The 20,862-nt window shown below is 43.7% G+C and overlaps 1 protein-coding gene across 1 annotated transcript in view; it reads left to right on the top strand.

The window, feature by feature from the left end:
* Positions 1-20,862, top strand: part of SLC25A13 (solute carrier family 25 (aspartate/glutamate carrier), member 13) — a 148,801-nt gene that overhangs the window by 60,881 nt on the left and 67,058 nt on the right. The window contains exon 4 of the mRNA XM_015410953.1: positions 5,077-5,192. Within this exon, the coding sequence (XP_015266439.1) occupies positions 5,077-5,192 (116 nt within the window). The remainder of the gene's footprint in view (positions 1-5,076; positions 5,193-20,862) is intronic.

Genomic DNA, 20,862 nt, shown 5'->3' with positions numbered 1-20,862 from the left:
ACTGCATGAGTTCCTAACTGGCCTAAATGTGTAGTGTAGACATGTCCTGTCTTGCTCCGGACACTCTTCCGTGACGTTGCTAATAAGCATGCTGAGAGTTCTTAAAGAGGTCCTATCTCAAAAGGACTAGTCCACAAGCCAGGCGGCAACAGTTTGTTGACCGGCCTGTTCTCACTGCTGTTCATAGAGCAGGTATGAAAAGGCAGACAGTAGGGCCATTGCAACTCCTATGGGGAAAGGAGCATTTTTGACTCGATTGCGTTTGGTGGTTGCTTGCAGCTGTTCCCCAGGCTTCTGAGTTTCGTTCTAAAGCACTGAACCAGAAGTGGGAAAGTTACTCCGTAAATGTATTGTTAGCACATAATGGGTCCAATCTATCCATGCTTTTATTTTATTGATTTCAATACTACCGTGTTGCTCTTTGAAATGCTCTTTGAAATCCCTGCGACTTAACAGTGATTAAATTTGGCTCGATGTCCCTGTTTTTATACAATTTCTTTCTTCCTTTGATTAAAAAAAGTAAATTGAAAGGTGAGCAAGTCATTTAGGCAATTTAATCATTGTATATGGTTCTGATGACAAGCTGAAACTAAGTTCGGAACCAGGGCAGACTCGCCCCAACTTTCAGTAGGCTACCTGCTGGTGGCAACTCACACCAGAGTTAGGGTTATTTGTTTGAAAATAAATAAGTAAAAGCTTTTATCTCTGGTTCCCTTGTTAAAAGTTTTAAAATAAATAAGACTTTTTTTTAAAAAAAGAGAGATTGGCAGGGAGACATGGCAGGCACCTTGTGGCATCCATTGATCAAAGGAATTCGCATTACCCAACTACTTGTCATCTGTATGGCCAGGGCGTCATGGGGTGGGCACAGGGCAGCATTCAGCTGACCCTTAGCTGCTTAGGGGAATCTTGGGGACTCAGCCCTTCTTGACACATTTTGTGTGTAGGAAATAATTAAGGTGTGAAAAAGTATGTAACCAGTTAATTTCTCTGCCTCAGTCTTCACATCTTCTGTAAGCATTTCCTTTCCTTTACTGATAAGTTCGTTCCATTTTTTTTCTATTTTGAATACATTTTAAAGTCCCTAAATGTATCCTTTCCTTGTGAGAACAATTCTCTTTTGTAAGCTTCATTGTGTCACTGTTAACTAATATGTCTTTTGCAAATAAAGGTCTTGGTTCTCTCTGTCCCCTACCCTGCCTTTTCTGCTTTTAATGTTCTGTTTATGGGGGTAGTGGTAACCATTCAGAAATTCAGTTTACTGTAAAGAAAATCACATGCTCAGGGAAGGGAGGGGGAAGATAGGAAAGGCTGTTATGCTCATTCTTAGCATCTGGTATCTTGTGAGCGTTAACTATTCCTCAAAGCTGTGCAAGATCTCTAAGAGGGAGAAATTCTGGGTATACTTTTGATTAAGCTGATCATTACCACACTTGGTTGTTTTCAAAGGCTTTATGCTTACGACTGCAGACACTTCAGACTTCTTGGTTTAAATCTGTTCTCTTTCTGAGCATCCAAGTAAATTCTCAGGACAAGACTTGCATGTGAAGAAATCCTTTCTTCAAAGTGTGTAGCTTTCAGTTGTTTCTAATGTTGTTTGCCAACCCCCTTTTTGGAGATTTTAGACCTATTTTCCCATCCCCCTGCCACCTGCAAAACCGAAAGCACCACCTGTCTAGACTGAATCTGTTAGATTTCCTACTGCTTTACTCTGGTGGAGTTACCTCCTCTATATGGTTTCTGCTAAACAAAGGGGACTTCTGGCTGTAAACAGCTGCAGTCTTTCTAAATCTGCCCTCTTCCTCTGTGCTTCCCTTCTCTGTACTCCCTAAGGGAGTTAGAAACCTGTTTATATGATCTGCTTCCTATCCTGAAGACGAAGGTAATATAAAAAACTGGGCTGTCAGTGTACCAGGCCTGCTTCTACATCAGCAGTGTCAGTGAGTGATCTTGGTCCTCTTACTTGCCCTCTTGCTCATTGCTGCCTCAGCCTCCAATGAATTGTCCAGCAGCTTGAGATGCGAGAGGCTGGGAGATTTCCAGCTGGTTGGGGGACATGTTTTTGTTAATGTTCCTGAAGTGGTGGGGGAGGTGGTGGCAGCAGTAGCAGCAAGTAAGGGGGTGAGCATGCAAAGAGGGGCAGGCTGACTGCTTGAACCAGTATTTGTTTGGTTGGTAAGCTTGTCCATCAGTTCGTTAGTAAAGTAGCCTCCCCTCCATTGCCCATCATTTTTGTTTCTATGTTAGTTTTGTCTGTGTACATCACTCTTTTGAACAAGTGATAATTTTTCCATTTTTAAAAATAGGAATGCCAGAGAAGAAGACAACTCTGACTTCCTGCTTGATTTCCAGCTCATCAAGCCCTTCGTACTTTTGCATCATTTTTTTTTTTTAAGCAGGAAGGCTATTAGGGTTTTCTCAGTTGGGCTTTTAAGCTAGACGAGCTCTTGCTTATGTAGGCAAAATTATTCTTAAGTAGTATATTGAGGTTCCTGTTAATAATGTGCTGTTTAATGAAACCTAATGATATTCAATGAAGGGTTGTGCTAAGCCAAAGAGAAAACTTGTTACCTAGGCAACTGCCCTTATGCAGTATAGAGCTTGGAGCATATGGCTATGTAGCATGCATTATTTCAGCATCTTTAACCATTAGGAACCACGTGTGTAATTGACTGTGAAAAATTACTGCTCAGTTACTGTATTGTGTGGTCATAATAGAAGTAAATGAGTACGTCATTGTTGTTGGAGCAGATCTGTTGGGAATCACTTGCAGGCCAGTCTATTTAAGGAGCAAAAATACAATAAGAAGAAAATAGCTGGTTTAATTAACGTGTAAAAATTGGGTTAATTTGAATTCAGCTGGCACAGCAGATATTCAGGTTTCTTCGACAGTAGCCTTGGTTTGAGCCACATGTTTTGTACATTTTCTGTCTTTCTATTTTTTAAAAAAGAGAGAGGCTAATTGCTTTCTTTTAAATGAGTATGAACTGTTGAACTAGAGTTCTGACTTTAAAAGTGTTCGTATTGTTTGATCCAGAAGAGCAGCCATGTTAGTTTGTTGTAGCAAAAAGAACAAAGAATTGTGTGGTTCTTTGAAGATGAACACGTTATTGTGATATGAGCTGTGTAGGTTAAAATCCATGTTGCAAGAGTGCTTCATCTACTTGAGAAAGTAGAATCTTGAAGCCTGTTTTAAAATAATATGATTTGGAAGTCCCAATAGACACCCCAAATTTTATATACATACATACATACATACATAAAATGTATGTTCAAGGACTCTAGAGCCTGTACTTTAACTGAATCTCAAACATGTCAGCATGCATGTGATATTCTGTTTGATTTCACATGTATTAATGGTTCATGTTCTTCAGAACATGCCAATAACTTCAGCAAATATTGTATGAGGTAAATGTTGGCATCTAGCTTTTACTGTTGCGTGTTTATGGAACTGAGGTTGGCATAAATAGTATTCTCAGGTGGTTTCCTATACAGGAAGTGACCAGAACTATATTTGCTTAGCTTCAGCAAACGTTCTGTATTGTGTGTTCTTCAGATCTACTGAGGATGACCCTCTCCCCTGATTGAGATTGCCTGCGGGCCCCGCATTCTCATATTCAGAAAGACACACACAAAACCCATATGCTGTGGCATGGCTAATGATATAAATTAGCATCCTATTCCTTTCTTCTATGCATGTGGACAATAGTTAGTGCATGATTCAGCTTGTTAAAATTGTAACCAGTGGCATATTTCTTTTCCTAACTACCATAATCCCAGGACACTGGCAGATTCACACGGTTAAGAATTAATCTTAAAAACTTAGTCCCCAATTTATAATTTTTTTCAGACTTGGAATTTTAGATCTGTGCAAAATTTTGTTATAGTCATTATTTCAGCCAATTGAAAACAAGTTCATAATCTCTGATGCTTCCAGAACTCCCAGCTGAGAAGTATCCCTCGTAAAAAAAAACTGAATTTGTTCAAAAACAAAGCAAAGCAAAAACAACAACCAGAGACTGGTTTGAAACAGCTCACAAAGAAAAACCAATAAACAAAATCATAAATATAACCACTACACAATCAATCCATAAAGAGAACATTAAGCAGCTGAAAATGATGTCCGTAAAACAACCCTAAGCCAGAACAGGCCATAAAACAGCTATAAAAATGGAACTCCTCAATTTAAAAGAAATGTTTTGGATCGATGCCTAAGGAACTGTAAAATAGGTGCCAGGTGAACTTTGGGGGGAGGACATTCCAAAGACATGGTACCACCACTGAAAAAGTCCCTGTTCTGGTTGCCATCCACTTTACCTCTGCATATGCAGGCACAGAGCTCTAGAGGCTCTTAACTGGTAGACTGGACACGGTGGGAGGAAGCATCCTTCCTTGCCACATGGCAAGCTGTTATTGCCCTAAATAAGCTAAAGTTAGGCTTTAGACCTCCTTGTGATGTGAGAAAGGAATCTGCTGATCATTGAGAGATGGTTTAGACAAAATTCCACTCCGTAGACAGAAGATCTTGGGCCACCCTCTTCAATATCCGGCTGTCTTTTCAGTGTGTGTCCTCCAGATGTAGTGTGGTGACCAGCCTCAGTGGCTGGTGCCTGCTCTGCTTAATAGTTACACACATGCAGTGCTCCCTCTAAGCTGTGGAGTCTTGTGAGCAAAAATTCTACTTGGTGAGCTACTGGCATTAAAGTTGTGAGCGAGCGATTTGGCTACTGCATAAATTAGTTTGCTCTGGAGCCATCCTTCCTGAGCTAAGACAAAAATATATGAGCCGGAGGCTAAACAACTGTGAGCCAACTCACACTAACTCAGCTTAGAGGGAACACTGCACACATGTTGTTCAGTTTGGTTCCTTAACACTAAAGAGTTGGATGGCTGCCTTCTTTTCATTTGAGTGTATGACCAGTTCATTATAACACTATGCAGTAAAAGAACAATGAATGTATTTGCATCTAAAACTGAACGGCCAAATATATCTGTCTGCTCCAACAGTCTAAATTTGTCTGACATTTCATGAACAAATAGCATTATGACTTTTTTAAAAAAATCTTGTTTTTGTAGGTTGATATCTTTTCAAGAATTTGTAGCCTTTGAATCTGTCCTCTGTGCTCCAGATGCACTGTTCATGGTGGCATTTCAGCTTTTCGACAAAACTGGCAAAGGAGAAGTAACTTTTGGTAAGGCTGCTCTTTTCATCCTGGATGTGATGTATACAATAATTGGCAACACTTAATGTTCTCTCTTTCTAGTATCTTCTAGTCCAGGAAAGTGATGTTCATCATCTGTCTTCTAGTGCAACCCCACATTGGGACTGCGCTTGCTCAGGCCTGCCTCGGACGAATCTTCCATTGCTAATGTTCCGATAGACAGTGTACCACCCTGTCTCGGAGCATGTGCGGGTTTTCCTGCCACAGGCGTAATGAGATCTGTGGCAGACACCCCCTCCTCCCTCCATTTTGCTTTTGCCCCCACAAAGTCAAGTTGTCCTTCAGTGAAGGTCCGTTCTTCTATTGCTAGGCGTTGTCCCTGACCTCGACCTTGTACAGGATTAAGCCCCTCACGCCAGTCCAGGGATGAGAGGTAATCCTGTACCTTTACAGTACATTAAACAACAACCCACAGAGGTAGGCTACCCTCTCTGGATTCAGAACAATATGCCACCAGAACCTCTACAATAATCCCCCTCCCAACCTGAGATTAGAGGTTCAAAATCTCAGTTGGCATCTAGGGCTTAACACATTAGCACCTCATTCCCAGAGATGCACACTGACTGCTCCATGGTAGCTTGTGGTCAGTTAGGCACAGGAAATAGACTTGGAATCCCAGTTACAACATCAAAGACCATTTAGAAACAAGAATAATTTTTTATTCAGTACAGAGCATTGCAAGTAAACTATGAAAGATTTGAAAACAAGAAAGGCTAGGGCTGTTTGCCTTAACTACACAGTAAAAGCTGCATATTTACCAAGTTCAGGAAAATCCAAACAGTCCAGAGTAGCACCAAGGGATTTTGAGTAGGAGAAATCCCATCTTTGCCAACCATGTGCTCAGCTCACAAAACAGTTCTTTGTCTTCCAGAGAGACAGCATTTTCCAGGTAGAATAAAACAAGTAGAGAGAACAGGAGCAGAACTGAGCTCTCCCTCGTTGGGATCAGACAATTAAACCCCAATTCCAGTCATGATCAACTGTGGCCATCAGCCAATCAGGAGCAGACAGGGGATGTGCCCAATTTTTGGTTGTCATGGCTACGTGTGGGGATAGGCTAGAAGTTTGGAGACCACGCCTGCAGTCACATGACCCCAAACTCCAGCTTCTCCATTGCTGACATGACTTTTTTTGCATGTGAGGCAGAGCCAGACGCCATCAGGTCTGCCTCTTCCCTTAGAGGTGTGAAAGAATGTGTGGTTATATGGCATGGTTATAAAGTTTCTCTGGCCAAATGGACAGGCCATTTGGCTTCAACAGGAAACAAGACACAGCATGTTATCAGAAAGACATCACAGGAGAAGGCATGGATTTTTAGAAATCAATATTTCTATACAGGCCTATACCACATTCGTTGGACCTTGCCATTTTTCTCTTCTTTCCCCCTTTTTATGGCACCCTTTCTGGGCTTGTGTTCATGATCACATTGACTTCTGGACCCACCATGATGACCCCATCTTTAAGAAGTGTGCTCAATGCAACACCAAGATCCCTCTCAGTGATGACCATGAGAATTGCCTGATCTGCCTTGGAGAGGCACATAATGTGACGGGATGCCAAATATGCCAAAGGTTCACCCCAAAAGCTCGGTCTGACAGAGCTTCCCTCCTGAAAGTGGCATTTTGGGAGAAGGCCCTCTCAGCCTTGACTTCAGCCACATCGGTTCCACCCCCAGAACCTCTGGCTTCTAAACCAGCAGCATTGGTTCCATATAATCTGCCAGGTTCCAGAACCCCCTCAGTCTGCTCCTTACCAACCGATATGGCATCCAAGGCTAAACTGACCACCTCGAAGTGGGCAGCGTGCCTTGGGATCTGAGCCCAAACCAGCTCGACCTATTCCCTTGGCATCATCTACCAAGGGACGGTCTCTCTCTGAACTGCCATTGAAAAAAACACAAGAAGTCCAAGCATGGCACTCACTACCTGGTGCAGGGAAAGATGGCTGTGAAAAAGGGGAAATCCCAGGACATGCACTCAGTCCCAGCCCCACCACGAACTCCCTCACCTCACCAATCCTTCTCAATCTGCTCCATTTTGGACATGGAGGAAGGGGAAGTACAGAGCATCCCACTGGCCCTACCCAGAGTGTAGCAATTGAGCGCCAGGGCACACCTGTTGTATTATATGTCACCAGCCTACCTCAACCATTGGGAAGCCTCCCAGTCTAAGATGCTTCAGGAGATGGACCTCAGTGAATGGGCTACATGGAACCACACCCCTTTGTGCCCTTTCAACCCCATTACTAGGAGGCACCGAAGTAGTGCCCCACTACAACTTGGAGAGTGATTCGGAACCCTCCCCAGATGACACCATGGGGGATCCAACTCCTGTCTCCCCAAATGAGGATTTGAGATTATACTAAGAACAGATGCTTAGGATACCTAAGACACTTGAGATAGAGGTATCAGTGTTGGACAACTGCCCCAAGATCCTGAGCCACCTACACTCCAAGTCCCCCAAGGAAGACTAAGAACTTCTACAACATTCTTGCCCCTTCTTGTCTGTTCATCCCCCTCCCTCCTCCCTTGTGATGGAGGATATGCAGTTGAGGCAAAAACCAGGCCAACGCAATACCCCTGCCACCAGGGGTATAAACTACCGAGCCAGGCAGAGGATTTGGATGAAACACTCCTCAAGCAGATTACAAAGTTCTCAAAGAGACAGGACACGGTGGTCGTGGGAGACTTCAATTACCTGGGTATCTGTTGGAAGTCCAACTCTGCTAAAAATGAAAGGTCCAATAAATTCCTGACTTGTTTTCCTGACAACTTCATTTTTCAGAAGGTGGAGAGGGAAACAAGGGGATCTGCTATCTTGGACTTGATTCTTAACAACAAGGAAGAACTGGTTGATGAGGTGAAAGGAGTGGGCACCCTGGGTAGTTGTGACCATTTATTTATTTATTTTTCCACTTATACCCTGCCCTACCCCGCCGAAGTGGGGTAATTTTGGAATTTACAGTCTTGGGGAAGGTAAAAGCTGTATGTAGTCAGACATATAGGTTGGACTTCAGAAAAGCAAATTCTGACAAACAAAGTTATGCTGGGTAGAATCCCACAGTCAGAAATACTTAAGGAGAAGGGAGTTCAAGAGGGATGGGAATTTCTTAAAAGCGAAATATTGATGGCACAATCACAAATTATTCCTATGAGAAGGAAAAAATGGGAGGAGCCTAAAGAAGCCAAGTTGGCTCCATAAACAGCCAGGAGGTGGTGTTTGTAGGAGCTGCCCTTAGTGCTGTACAGGGTAGGGCATTCTTGCTGCAGGACAGGGCTAGGGTCATCAAGGCCATGATCCTGCTGTTTACCAGAAGATGATGGCAATCTTTCCTGGCTATCCAACACCTTTTAGGGCTTATGGCATCCACCACTAATCGCCCTTGCCAGGCTCCATATGCGACCATTACAACTCTGGTTCGTGTGTATCTTTAATCCCTCCAGACACCCCCTAGAGTTCCATTTCTCAGTCCCCAGAGGGATCATTTGAGCCTTGTCCTAGTGGTTAGAGGACATCAAGACAAGATTACACCTAATGGCCTCGAGGATCAGGCTGGGACTACTGGCCTATTCCTCAGGTGGTTGAAGGTTTTGCTGGAAGTCGAGGGACTAGATATACCTACCATAAGAAATGGTTTCAGTTCTAGACCTGGTGTGTTAAAAGGAACCAGTGCCCCTTCGTCTGCCACCTCCTAGTGGTTCTGGACTACCTGTTAAATTTAGCTGTCAAAGTCCTGGCTGTCTCTTCAATCCAGACAACAATGGTTCCTTCCCTTGGTCCTTTCTGGCCTTATGAAGCCTCCATTTGAACCCCTGTCATCTTGCGTGTTGGCCCTTCTGTCCAGGAAAGTGGCGGTCACTTCGGCGAGAAGGGTCAGTGAGCTGGCAGCCTTAAGGTGTGAACCGCTGTTCCTTAAGATATTCGAAGAATGTGTCATCCTGCACCCTAGTCTAGAGTTTTTATTGAAGACTCTATCAAAATTTCACCTGGCACAGGAAGTGGTACTCCAAGTATTCTTCCTCTCACCTGGTTCAGAGGCAGAAACCTCCCTTCATATCCTAGACATCAGGAGAGCATTTACACAAGACCAAAGATTTTAGAAAAGACAAGGCTTTATTTATGTTATTGGGGTCCTAAGAAGGGATGGGCAGTCTCTTCTCAGTCCATTGCCAGATGGGTCACAGAGGCGATCAGATCTTACTACAGGGCTCTGGGGGAGCAATCTCCACTTGAAGTATAGGCACACTCTACTCAAGCGCAGGCAACGCCTGCAGCATTCCATTGCCAGGTCCTGTTGAGAGAAATCTGCAGAACAGCCACCTAAGTAATGGATGACACATTCGTCAGACATTACACACTGGATCATCAAGCCAGGAGAGATGCAGATGTGGGCAAGGCAGTGCTTCACTCGCTGTTCCAGTGAGAGAACTACCCTGCCTCCAGATGGTCCCCATGTGGGACTGCACTAGAAGACAGATGATGAAAACAGGATTGCTCTTACCAGTAACTGTTCATCAGCATCTTCTGTGCAGACACACATTCCCTCCCTCCGACCCCCCTGTGAGTTTTCTCACAGTTTCTGTCTTGAGACGCTTGTGGCGATGTGATGCCTGTGGTGGGAAAAGCTCCAACACCTGGGTGGTATGCCCCCTATCGGAGCTTTAACTATGAAAGATTTGTCCATGGCAGGGCTGCAGAAGCATAGTCCCAGTGTGTGTTTGCACAGAAGATGTCGATGAACAACAGTTACAGGTAAGTGCAACCCTGTTTTGCTGGTCTTTTAATGTTTATTTCTCTAATTTATCAACTGGTGTAGTAGTCTTAATAAAGAGGCTTAAAACTTGCCTTAACTAACGTATTTTAGGCAGACTTTCAATTTTTGAAATAATTTTCAGATGCTTATGAATGTAACCCTCTGCTAAAAATCTGAATACTCTGTGGACATCATTTAGCTACTGTAATGCACTTTTATTCCCATTGCCTTTAGTGGGGCATTGAGGCACAATTTTGAAGCTGTTGTTGGTACTAAATGTCTCTTGGCCATAGCTTGTCCAGAAGTAGAAAACACACTTAATATACTGCCACTCTTTGAAGTGGAGGTGAGTGAATATTAAAAGAGCGACTTAATGAAATTCAACCTACTTTCAGAAGTTATTCACAGCTGGTAATTTGTGCATTGTTCTTCCAGACAGAATGGAAACATGTGACTAGGCAGGTGGCAATTAGTCCTACAGATGTCAGACACTTGTCTAAATTGGTTTCTAAGAATAAGCTGTGCCCGTGGCCTCTGCTTTAAGTGGCATGTGTTAGGTTCATGGAGGAGGTATTGCAAAACTTATTGCCAAAATACACATTTCATATCAAGAAACTTCTGAACCTAAAGAGAGAACAAAACCATGAAGGATTTTGGGAGTGGGGGGGGTATTTTCAGCTTCAGGGCTGACATGTCTCCTATTTTCATTGAAACAATTACATGTTTGTGCTTATTTTTGTTTTTGTTTTTTAAACAACTCTCCGTCCGTCCCCCCCGCAAAAGCCAAGCATTTGAAGATGTCATATAAAAAAAAGGAATATTGTGCAGGAGATGTATTTTGCAGATGGCTCCCCAGTAATAACATAGGGTTTTTTTTTTCCTTACTAAGGCATACAAGTGCATTATTTTAAAATGTTCAGTGTTTCTGAAGTTGTGTAACTGAGGATTATGCCCTGAGTCACTTGGAGTGTTGCTGGTGATGTGTAATATCCAAAACCTACATTATAATGTTTAACAATCCTCATGAGAGTTACCTTTGTTTTAGGGGCTTATTATACTGGTGCTGATATGCTGCCACAATGAAAGTGCTGAGTTGGTGTCCAGCTACACTTAGGTTGCGGTCACACACTCCAGTTGGTGCGGAGGGGAAGCAAGCCTATTTTCTCCAGAGCAATTTGACTCGCAGTTGCGAGATCACACATCCTTTGTAGCTGCGGGCTCAGCCCATCACTGCCTGATCAGATGGCACCATGGCTGAGTGGTTGTTGTATTTTTGCCTTTTGTTTCCCATGCAGTTAAATGAGGAATCGCACCTCCGCACTGAAGGTTCCCCATGGAGGGTGCGTTTATGCACATACTGCTCAGCGAGGGAATAAAAAATGGCACCCAGTTGTGATGGAATGATCAGACCATCCCGATGGCATGAGTGATCAGACAGGGGAAAGCCCATGCTTGAGCGATCATACAGGGGGGAGTCCATCTTTGGCCCATCAGAACCAGTTAGAGCAGGACTTTACTTCCACTTCTGTGGCAGAGCAGCATGGGTTGCTGACGACTGTGGGACCTTTCCCAGATGTTGCTGTCTGATTGTGCCCTTTAGATCCATCAGGCATTCGCAGTTCTGTCGGATCTAAAGGTGCGTATGATTGCAGCCTTAGATGAAACCTTTCTGGTTACTTTGAATTGCATTAAAATAGTGTTATCAGTTTGTCTAAGACCAAACTGTACACATCAGAAAGCTGTGTGAATAGGAAAACCTATTCCTTGCCCCTCATTTTCTGGCAAATACTAGTAAACATGAATGCCTGTAGAATGCCCTTTCATTTTTCTTCTGGTTTTCAGAGCACTTTGTGCTAAATATACCAAAACCACTGCTTGTGATAAAATCAGCAACTCAGAACACCAGGCTGGATCCAGGTGGGCGGCTGTGTTGGTCTAAAGCAGTAGTCCACTCCTACTTCAGAACACCAAGGACACTTTCCCCCTCTCCATTCCCCACTCTGTAGAATAGTGTACTACATGTACCATGTTAAACTAAGGAAGTTCAGAAGCCACAACTAGGCTGTATAAAATGGGAAGACATGGAGTGGTCACATACATTGGCTAGCAGCTGATAGAGACCGCTGTGGCCTTTGTACTGCGTTATAGATTTAGCTGCTCTACTTTGCTGGGAGTTAAAGATCTCAGCAGGAAGGTGGAAGGAAAATTAGTTGGCTTTTAAATTTGAGACAGAGAATAAAACCATTGCTTCTTACTGTGGAGTGTTGACAGGCACATAAAAGCTGATAATGTAAGTCCAGAGGTTTAAGAGGCTTAACAGTTTTGCTTTTTTTGTATTACTGTATTTTAATGCCTCATTAAAGAGGGAGAGTTCTTTGATATCCTTTAATAGATGGCTTAATAAAAAAAGGGTTAGATGCTTGGGTCTAAATGTCAACATTTTAAAAATTAACAGTCCTTTTAATAACCTTTATCTTTAATTCTAAGGGTTATACACAAAGGGAGGGGGATGCAAAGCAAATCTTAACAACTTCTGGTCTTGCAAACGTCAGAAGTAATTGCATAGAACTTGCATTGTTTTCTTGCAGATGCTGCAGTGCTGGTACAAGGCAGTTAGTATCGTGACACTATCCCCTTCATACAAAAAACAGTAAATGAATGCTTAAAGGGTCACCTTTTTATTTTAAAAGGTTGCTCTGGTTTGCAGAGTGGCGTGTTTAGATATTTGTGAGTATAGATAGAAATTAGAATGCGCCTGCTAAGGCAAATGGGAGCTAATGCTACACTTGGCTTCTCCTTATTAAAAATATGTGGGCTGCATCACACAAGATGAAATTTCCTGCAAGGAAGTTGTTGCTTGCATTCTGCAGATCATTATTCTGCTCATATTTAACCTTCATTGTACAGTGCTGAGGCTTTTAAGGGAAAGGGAAATAATGTTGTCTCTGACTCTCTGGTTTTAACCTGAATGAGTGGAACACACAGATCCCTTGTGAGAGTCAGGTCCTGAATTTCTGGTGGTGGTGGACAATGCCGTCAAGTTGCAGCTGGCTTACAGTTATGCCATAGGGTTTTCAAGGCAAGAGGTGTTCAGAGGTGGTTTGTCGTTGCCTTCCTCTGCGTAGCAATCCTGGACTTTCTTGGAAGTCTCCCATCCACGGCTGACCTTGCTTAGCTTCTGAGATCTGACAAGATCGGGCTAGCCTGGGCTATCCAGGTCAGAGTCTGAATTTCTACTGATGGATAAATACTCAAAGTGCCTATAAATTCAGGTCTGAAGAGTCAGGGACGAACTCTCATTGCCCTGGAAGACTATCCAACCTCCCTCCAACAGGCCCGTTTCAATAACAGTAAATGGCCCCATTGCATTCCACGTTGGGTTTCCTGTACCTCTTTGCTACAGTTTTCAGAGTCCTCAGTGCAGGCTCTCAGAAGTCAGTTTACCGTGCATGAGCATCCAGAGTTTAACAACGTAGTACACATTCATGCCAGCAATAAATTGTCATCTCAGTTGTTGTGGGCTATCTTGTCAGAGATCAGGAGAAAAGCACAGAAGCTCTTCCAGTTCAATGGGTCAAAAATCCACTCTTTATGAAAGCTAAATGTGGATTTTCACGAATGACTATAATGGTTCCAATTTTGAAAGATAGAGGTAACAGAGAGCACTTCCAGTTAGCGGGAGGATTTCAGAATGCTACATGCTCAAATGGCTAAAATATTATGCTCTCTGTTTTCTTTGCGCTTCTTAAAAATGGGGGGGGATAGGTATGGAGAAGGTGGGAGAGAGCCAATTTGAGAGTAAATTCAAACCATATAAGGTCACTGTCTGGTTAACTGAGAGCTGAAATATAACCATCTCCTTCATAAAGCGACGGTGTAGAAGAAAAGACCCATTTACTAAACTGCAATTTTTGAAGGAATTTGACCTCCCTTTACCAAAAAACCCTCCTTCAACTGTAGTAGTGATATTGTTATTTAACCCCGGATTTGTTCTGTCCCAAAAAAACTCGTGTTGGAAACCAAAAATTTAAAAGCCTTTAGAACAATATTTTATGTCCCCCCCCCCCCCACCACTCAACTGATCCCATCTCTTCAATGCATCCTATATACATTTACTTTGAAGCAGGCTTTCTGAAATCAGTAAAAGATGTATTGATTATAATAAATCCAAGGTTGTGTTTTCAAGGGGCAAACACCAGATGGCACAATCCAGTACTTGCCTCTAACTTCAACCTTTGTCATTAAAAACAAAATTATCAGGGGAAGGATATCAGTTCGACTCTTTGTCAAATGAAGAAAGTTCTGGGGCCAATATTTTAAATGGGCAATGTAAAAATATTGCAAGAGCCCAATCCTGATCAGACCTGCAGTGCAGTGGGACAAGGCACTCTTGCCTCTCCCCCCACCCCAAGTACCAAAATGGCTGCCCATGGTGGCCTTTAGCTCTTGAAAGGGTGGGGGGACAAGAGCACCTTGTCCCTCTGAACTGCTGTCCTGATCAGGATTGGGCCCTTGTGGCATTTTAAATGGCTTATTTTAGGCTTTAAAATGGCAGTGTTGTCCCAATGTCGGACACAAGGATGCCATCACATCCAGTTTGGCCCTAAATATATGAATAGCCAGGGGTCATTTCCTGCTGGAGCGCACCAGAGCAGCACTCTGGCAGAAACGAGCCAGGCAAGTCCCACCCCCCAGGCCTGCCGTGGCCCTCCCGCCTAAGTGGGCGGGCCAGGGAAGGCCTTCCAAGCCACGGGGAGGCATTTAAATGCTGCCGAAGCAGGCGAGTGGGGGAAGGCCTGTTGAGGGCCCCCCTGCCTTTCCTAGCCTTGCCCGCCTAGGCAGGTGGGCTGGGGATAGCCTTCCAAGCTGCCGCTGGGCTGTGTGGGTCCCTGGAGGCGTGCAAGAAGCGCAGCGCCTGGCACGCAAGCATGGGCTGCTCTACATGGGCCTGCTGGGGAGGGGGTCTGAGGAGGAAAGTTTTTCTTTGAGAAAAAAGAAAAGCTTTTCTCTAAGAAAATGTGTGTGGGGGGGTAGCACCTGCTGCACATAAAGCAGCGGGGGGGTTTCCTTTGGGTAAAGATGTGGTTCAGAGCTTCTGAACCTGAGCATGTGTGGAGTGTCTCACTTGAAAACATTTGAAAATAATAGGCAATATGCTTTTTAGCATGTATGGCATCACAAAATGGGTTTTGTTTGTTTTAGAGCTCATGAATAAAAGGTCTTTAAACATATGTGGAACCTTCACTGAGCTGGAGAATAAAGTATGTTATTTTTTAAAAAAACATACACTGTGGTTAAAGGGTCCCTAAGCATTTGGCAGTGTGTGTTCCCTGAGCTGGGCAAAGGTATATATGTTTTAAAAGGCCATAGCCAGGCCTCTGAGCATGTGCAGAGTGTAGTTCCCTGAGCCAGACGAAGTGTATGTTTAAAAAGCTTTTTGTCCTGTTTCTTCTGAGCCATTCCATGGAGCTGCCAGGCAGTGTTCTCTCTAAGCTGAGTTAGTGTTAGCTAGCTCACAGTTTTTATTCCTTGGCTCACACATTTTGGTCTTCGCTCAGGAAGGATATTTATTTATTTATATTTATTTATTATTCACATTTTTATCCCGCCCTCCCCGGAGGCTCAGGGCGGCTTACAGGGCATATTGCCAGATAAAACCATAAAACAATACAAAATATTAAATTACAACCCTATTTAAAACAGATTTTGATGCTTAGCAAATTATACAATCTGTACAAATTCTAAATTTTCTAAAAGCAAGATGACTATCCCTGACCATCCCGTTCTTGCCCATAGTGCAGCAACTAGATGTGCATGCCCCAACTTGATGTCCATATACGGGGGATAGATGGTAGCTAGTGCGATGGTGGTGCACTAGTGCACTAGTGGTGGGCTGCCGGTGGACTAGTGGTGGCGGCTCCTATTCAAAAGCCTGGCGGAAGAGCTCCATCTTGTAGTCCCTGCGGAACTGTGCTAGGTCCCACAGAGCCCTGATCTCCTCTGGGAGCTCATTCCACCAGATAGGAGCCGCCACCGAGAACGCCCTGTTCCTGGTCATGCTGAGTCTAATAGAACGGGGACCTGGAACATCCAGTAGATGTTGAGTCCCCGACCGTAGTGCCCTTGGGGGATGGTTCCAGAGTAAACTAATTTATGCAGTAGCCAAATTGCTCACAACTTTAATGCCAGTAGCTTACAAAGTAGAATTTTTGCTCACAAGGCTCGACAGCTTAGAGGGAGCATTGCTGCTAGGTTACATCTTGTAGAAATTATTATTATGTAGCACAGTCACTGGGCATTGCACAGAGTAGCTATCAAAAATGCAGGTCCCTGCCCTGAGCTGCTTACCAACCAAAATTCAATCCAGGGGAAGACTACAGAGGGCTAGGAGAAAGTTGCAGACATTTTAGTTCAGACCTGTGTGGACATTTGAGCATGTGCAAAAGGGCCTTCTCTGAATGGTACTTTCTTTTCTCTGAGATTTTTGGGGTGGAGCCTGAGCGGTGGGTGTTGCCTTCTGACACACTTCCGGTGATGTCAGGGGGTGTGGCATATGCAAATGAGTTATGCAAATGAGTTATGCTAATGAGCTCCTGTACCTCTTTTTCTACAAAATGACCCCTGTGAATAGCTGTCACTGAACTCAACAAGGCAGAATGGAGAGAAGGGGAAGGGAGCAGAAAGGGAGTAGAATAAGACAATGATGAGAGAAAAGGAGGGAAGTGGGAATGCAGAGGGAACTTTGATGTGGGGAAAATGAAGAAAGGTGCATAGAGAAAAAGAGGGGAATCATACAAGAGGGTTGCAGAGAGAACACGTGTGCTGTCGAATAAAGGAGAAAAGGTTCAGGGAGAACATAACTGGGATAGGAGAGAGCGCAGAATGGATTATTGAAACAAAATGCTTTCTCTGCGGGGGTTCTTCTTCAGTTAATAGATATGTAAAAGTGGCCGTCAGAGCCATTCTGGTTTTGCATTCCTCTTATAACTGTAATAAAAAAGAGCTATTGAGCAAGTATATCAAAACTTCCACACTTGCAAGAAGTACTTGTTTCAGGGCAATTGGCATTGGCCACAAACGTCATCTGTTGTCTGCTGGGCTTTCAGTTTAGAAGCATTCTTTGATATCAGTCCTAAATTCCTAGTTTCTACCAGGCACTTCAGTTGTATAGCCTCCCTTAATTTGAAAGAAGCTGACATAGAAAAGCTACACATGTCCAGTCGACCTGAATGAAGATTGAGCTGTAGTAGCTCTCAACAGACCAGACCCTTTCCCACTTTCATGCCCCTGCTTAACATTACAAGGGAAATTTGTGTTGATGTACTTGGGTAAATATTTCAAGAATTTACTTATTCAGAAATGTTTATGAACATAGGACTGGTCTTCAAATGCATGCTGCAGCTGTAGAAATCTGAAAACACCAGATTTACAGTCCCGTCAAGAAGTCCTTCTGATCGATCTAAATGTAGTGGGGCAAACTACACATAATTAGAGAAAATAATAGCTAAAGCCTTTGATTGTGTGGATCACAACAAACTCTGGCGAGTCCTTAAAGAAATGCAACGAACATGAAATTAAGCAAACTCTGGAGCACGGCGGAAGATAGGAGGGCCTGGCGTGATGTGGTCCATGGGGTTGCGAAGAGTCGGAATCGACTGTGCGACTGAACAACAACAACAACAACAACAAAGTAGTTCAATACCAGTCAGAGTACATGGCCATTTTAGTGCTAGTTACAACACAAAGTAGTGTACTGGTTGAGGAATTATTCCTATTAACAATGGGTAATTGACCAAGTACACTCGCTTATTGGCAGACCTAAGATTATATATTGATCATGTTCTGGTTTTCAAAAATAATATTTTAATCCTATAGAGTTATTGTTGGTTTAAAACATTTATGCTATCTTTCCATTGCCTTTCTTGGTGCCAGGAAAAACACACAAAATATCTTTGACAGTAACACACCTTGGCTGTCTAGGACTGGGTCCTGGGAGTACTGAGCACACTCTGTGAGGAATGGCCAGTGAAAAGTGGGCTTTCCTTTGCCCTGGTTGGCTCTTTTTGGAAATCTGGGCCAGCTGCCAGAAGGTGGAAGAACATTAATTAATTCCTTGCCTTTCTGCCCAAAGGGGACCTGAAGGAGCTCGTATTGTTTTCCTTTCCTCCATTTTGTCCTCACAACAACAAACTTCTGAGTGAGGTAAGGTTGAGTGCATGTGACTGGCCCAAAGTCTCCCAGTAAGTTTCCATGGCTACATGGGGATTTGAACCTGGGTCTGCCAGATCCTGTTCCAACACTCCAACCACTATACCACACAGGAAAATTTTTAACCGATTTTCCCTCTTGTTTATGCATATATGTGCTATATCTGCACATAATTTAGGCAGATTCCAGAATGGTGGGCATGCAACACAACATCTAAAAAATGTATAACAGTCACCTTCTGGTTTAGGTGACCTCCATCCTCTGTGAGGATCTTCAAGGAGGAGCTCAGCTGCTTGCTGCGAGCCTCTCTCCCTTTGTGGGAGAGAAAACAGGGTGGGCCAGCACAGTACAGTGTGGAGTAGTGGCCACCCACCCAACAGTAGGGCTGGGAGAGCAGGCAGATTGCTTGAAGTGCCCAGCCTCCCCCTCTATCTTTGTCCACTCCATCTGCAGTTGGGGAGTTGCTGGCACAGTGCATCATTAGTAGCGGGGAGGAGGGCTCTCCAGGAAGTTGGTTGGGTGACCTGAAAAGATTCAAGCCTGAAATAGCAATAGTGAAGCCTGGCAGTGGTCCCTAGTCTTCTTTGTGTGTGTATGCACACCTGTCCATCATGTGCCTTCTGTTGCTCAGTTGTGTGCCTCCTGGCCATCTGTGTGTTTCACCCCACTGTCTTTTGGGTGTTAGATGTGCTAGAGCACTCTGTCATGGCTTTTCCTATGACAAAGAAGCATTTAATACTGCCTGGAAATGATTCCCAAGCAAAAGGACCAACCTCTTAAATGGGCAGGTTCTGTTCCATATAATGCACGAGGAAATAGAAGATTTTGAAAGGTGACAGTAGGACCAGGGTGACAGTTCATATGCAGTCCCAGGTTAGCATTGTGGTTTTCTTAGACAGGGTCATTGGCTGACAAAGCCTTCAGTGCTTCACCAGTATGTTTCATTTTCTTACCAGCATCACAGCTGTCTCTGTTTGCCTGGGAGAGCAGGAGTCTGGTAAAAATCCCATTGAAAGTCAGTTGTAGGCAAGGAGCCAGGAACCATAGGGAGCATGTGATGTTTTCAGTCCCCCAGTGCCTCCTGAAGCACAGAATGCCTTTAAGAAAATCAACTCTTTCGTGTTCATTTTCTTAAAACCTTGAATATAGGATTCAAAACGGCAGTTCTAATTCTACATTACTTTCCTCCTTCTTCAGATCCTTAACTATGATTAATATAAAAGGACCTTGTCAGAGGCTTTGAAAAAGCAACCTTGGTATTGGTGCGCATAGGGCTGCCTCCACTTATGCCATTATGCAATTTAACTTCTTATGAAATCTCCAATTTCCCTTGTTCTCGTTTCTTAGCAGAAGATAGCAGTGCTTTTCTCAGTAAGTTGTTAACCACACTGGCAGGGTAGACACCTAATCTTCCCTGTCAATTTCAGGTGGTTTTTTTTTTGAAGATTTAGCATAACTTAAAAAAAAACCTTGACTACTTGGCTGTGTCTAACAATGCTGTAGGGCAATTGTTTCATTACCGAATCAGTGTTTAGTTATGAAAACAACCTGAACATGTAACTTGGTAGAAATCAAGTCAACTGAGGGAAGGAGAAAGTATTTTGTTTTCTAGGATTATGTCTTTGGAGCCACTGAAAATTTCAGTTGATGAAATGGATTTTTGTCAGAGGAGTTCAGCTGTCCAAACTCTCCCTGAAATGCTGCTCCTGGGGATAGAGGGAATCTCCAAAAGCAGCATACGGAGTGAGTTGGCAGGCTGCCCCAGGGGGAGGGAATACACAGTGAGTGATAAGATGTGGAAGATGTAGTGATGGGTGGCCATAGACATAGCTTTGAAAGGGGATTAGACAGAAAGGGGATTAGCCATGGTGACTAAAGGGAACCTCCATGTTCAGAGACAGTCAACCTTTGAATACCAGTGCCAGGAGGCAATATCAGTGAAAGGCCTTGGTTTCTGTGCCCTGTTGTTGAACCTCCAGAGGAACTGGTTGGTCACTGGGTGAGACAGGGTGTTGGACTAGATGGACAATTGGTCTGATCCAGCAGAGCTCTTCTTACGTTCTTAAATGTTTTAATGTTTGCCATCTCATGAACACTGACTTAGCATAGAAATGCTTCAAATAAAATTAAATAATCACTCTAATTGGTGGATTTGTTATAGATGGCTGAATGAAGAGTCCAGTGAGGGAGGAGGGAAAAGATTAAGACAGACTCTCACGAGCTTTTATAAGAGTTTGCAAACCATGAATGGTGAGAGTGTAGGTGAGAGCCTATGTACACTGGAGAACCAGTGTGGTGTGGTCCTTAAGAGTGGTGGAGCCTACTCATGCCATGGAATCTTGCTGGGTGTCATTGGGCCAGTCACATTCTCTTAGCTTAACCTACCTCACAGGGTTGTTGTGAAGATACAGTGGAGGAGATAATGATGTAAACCACTTTGGGTCCCCATTGAAAAGTAAGGCGGGGTATAAATGAATGCAATAAATATAAATATGTGAGAAATTAAGGGCAAAGTGTTGAGTGAAAGCAATACATAGGCCCCGGTCACACGGGCCGGATATCGCAGGGGGGAGGCGTGGCTGTTCGCCCCGCAGCAAAATAACACATGACTGCGTGATCAGGCATCCCCTCGCGGTCCCGTTGAAGTCCCATGGTTAGGGGTGAGGTGCCGATTACACGA

Source organism: Gekko japonicus, unplaced genomic scaffold (genome assembly GCF_001447785.1).
Source record: "Gekko japonicus isolate JY-2015 unplaced genomic scaffold, Gekko_japonicus_V1.1 scaffold231, whole genome shotgun sequence".
Lineage (NCBI taxonomy): Eukaryota > Metazoa > Chordata > Lepidosauria > Squamata > Gekkonidae > Gekko > Gekko japonicus.
Note: the sequence above shows the minus strand (reverse complement) of the source record. Positions and strands in the feature narration are given on the sequence as shown.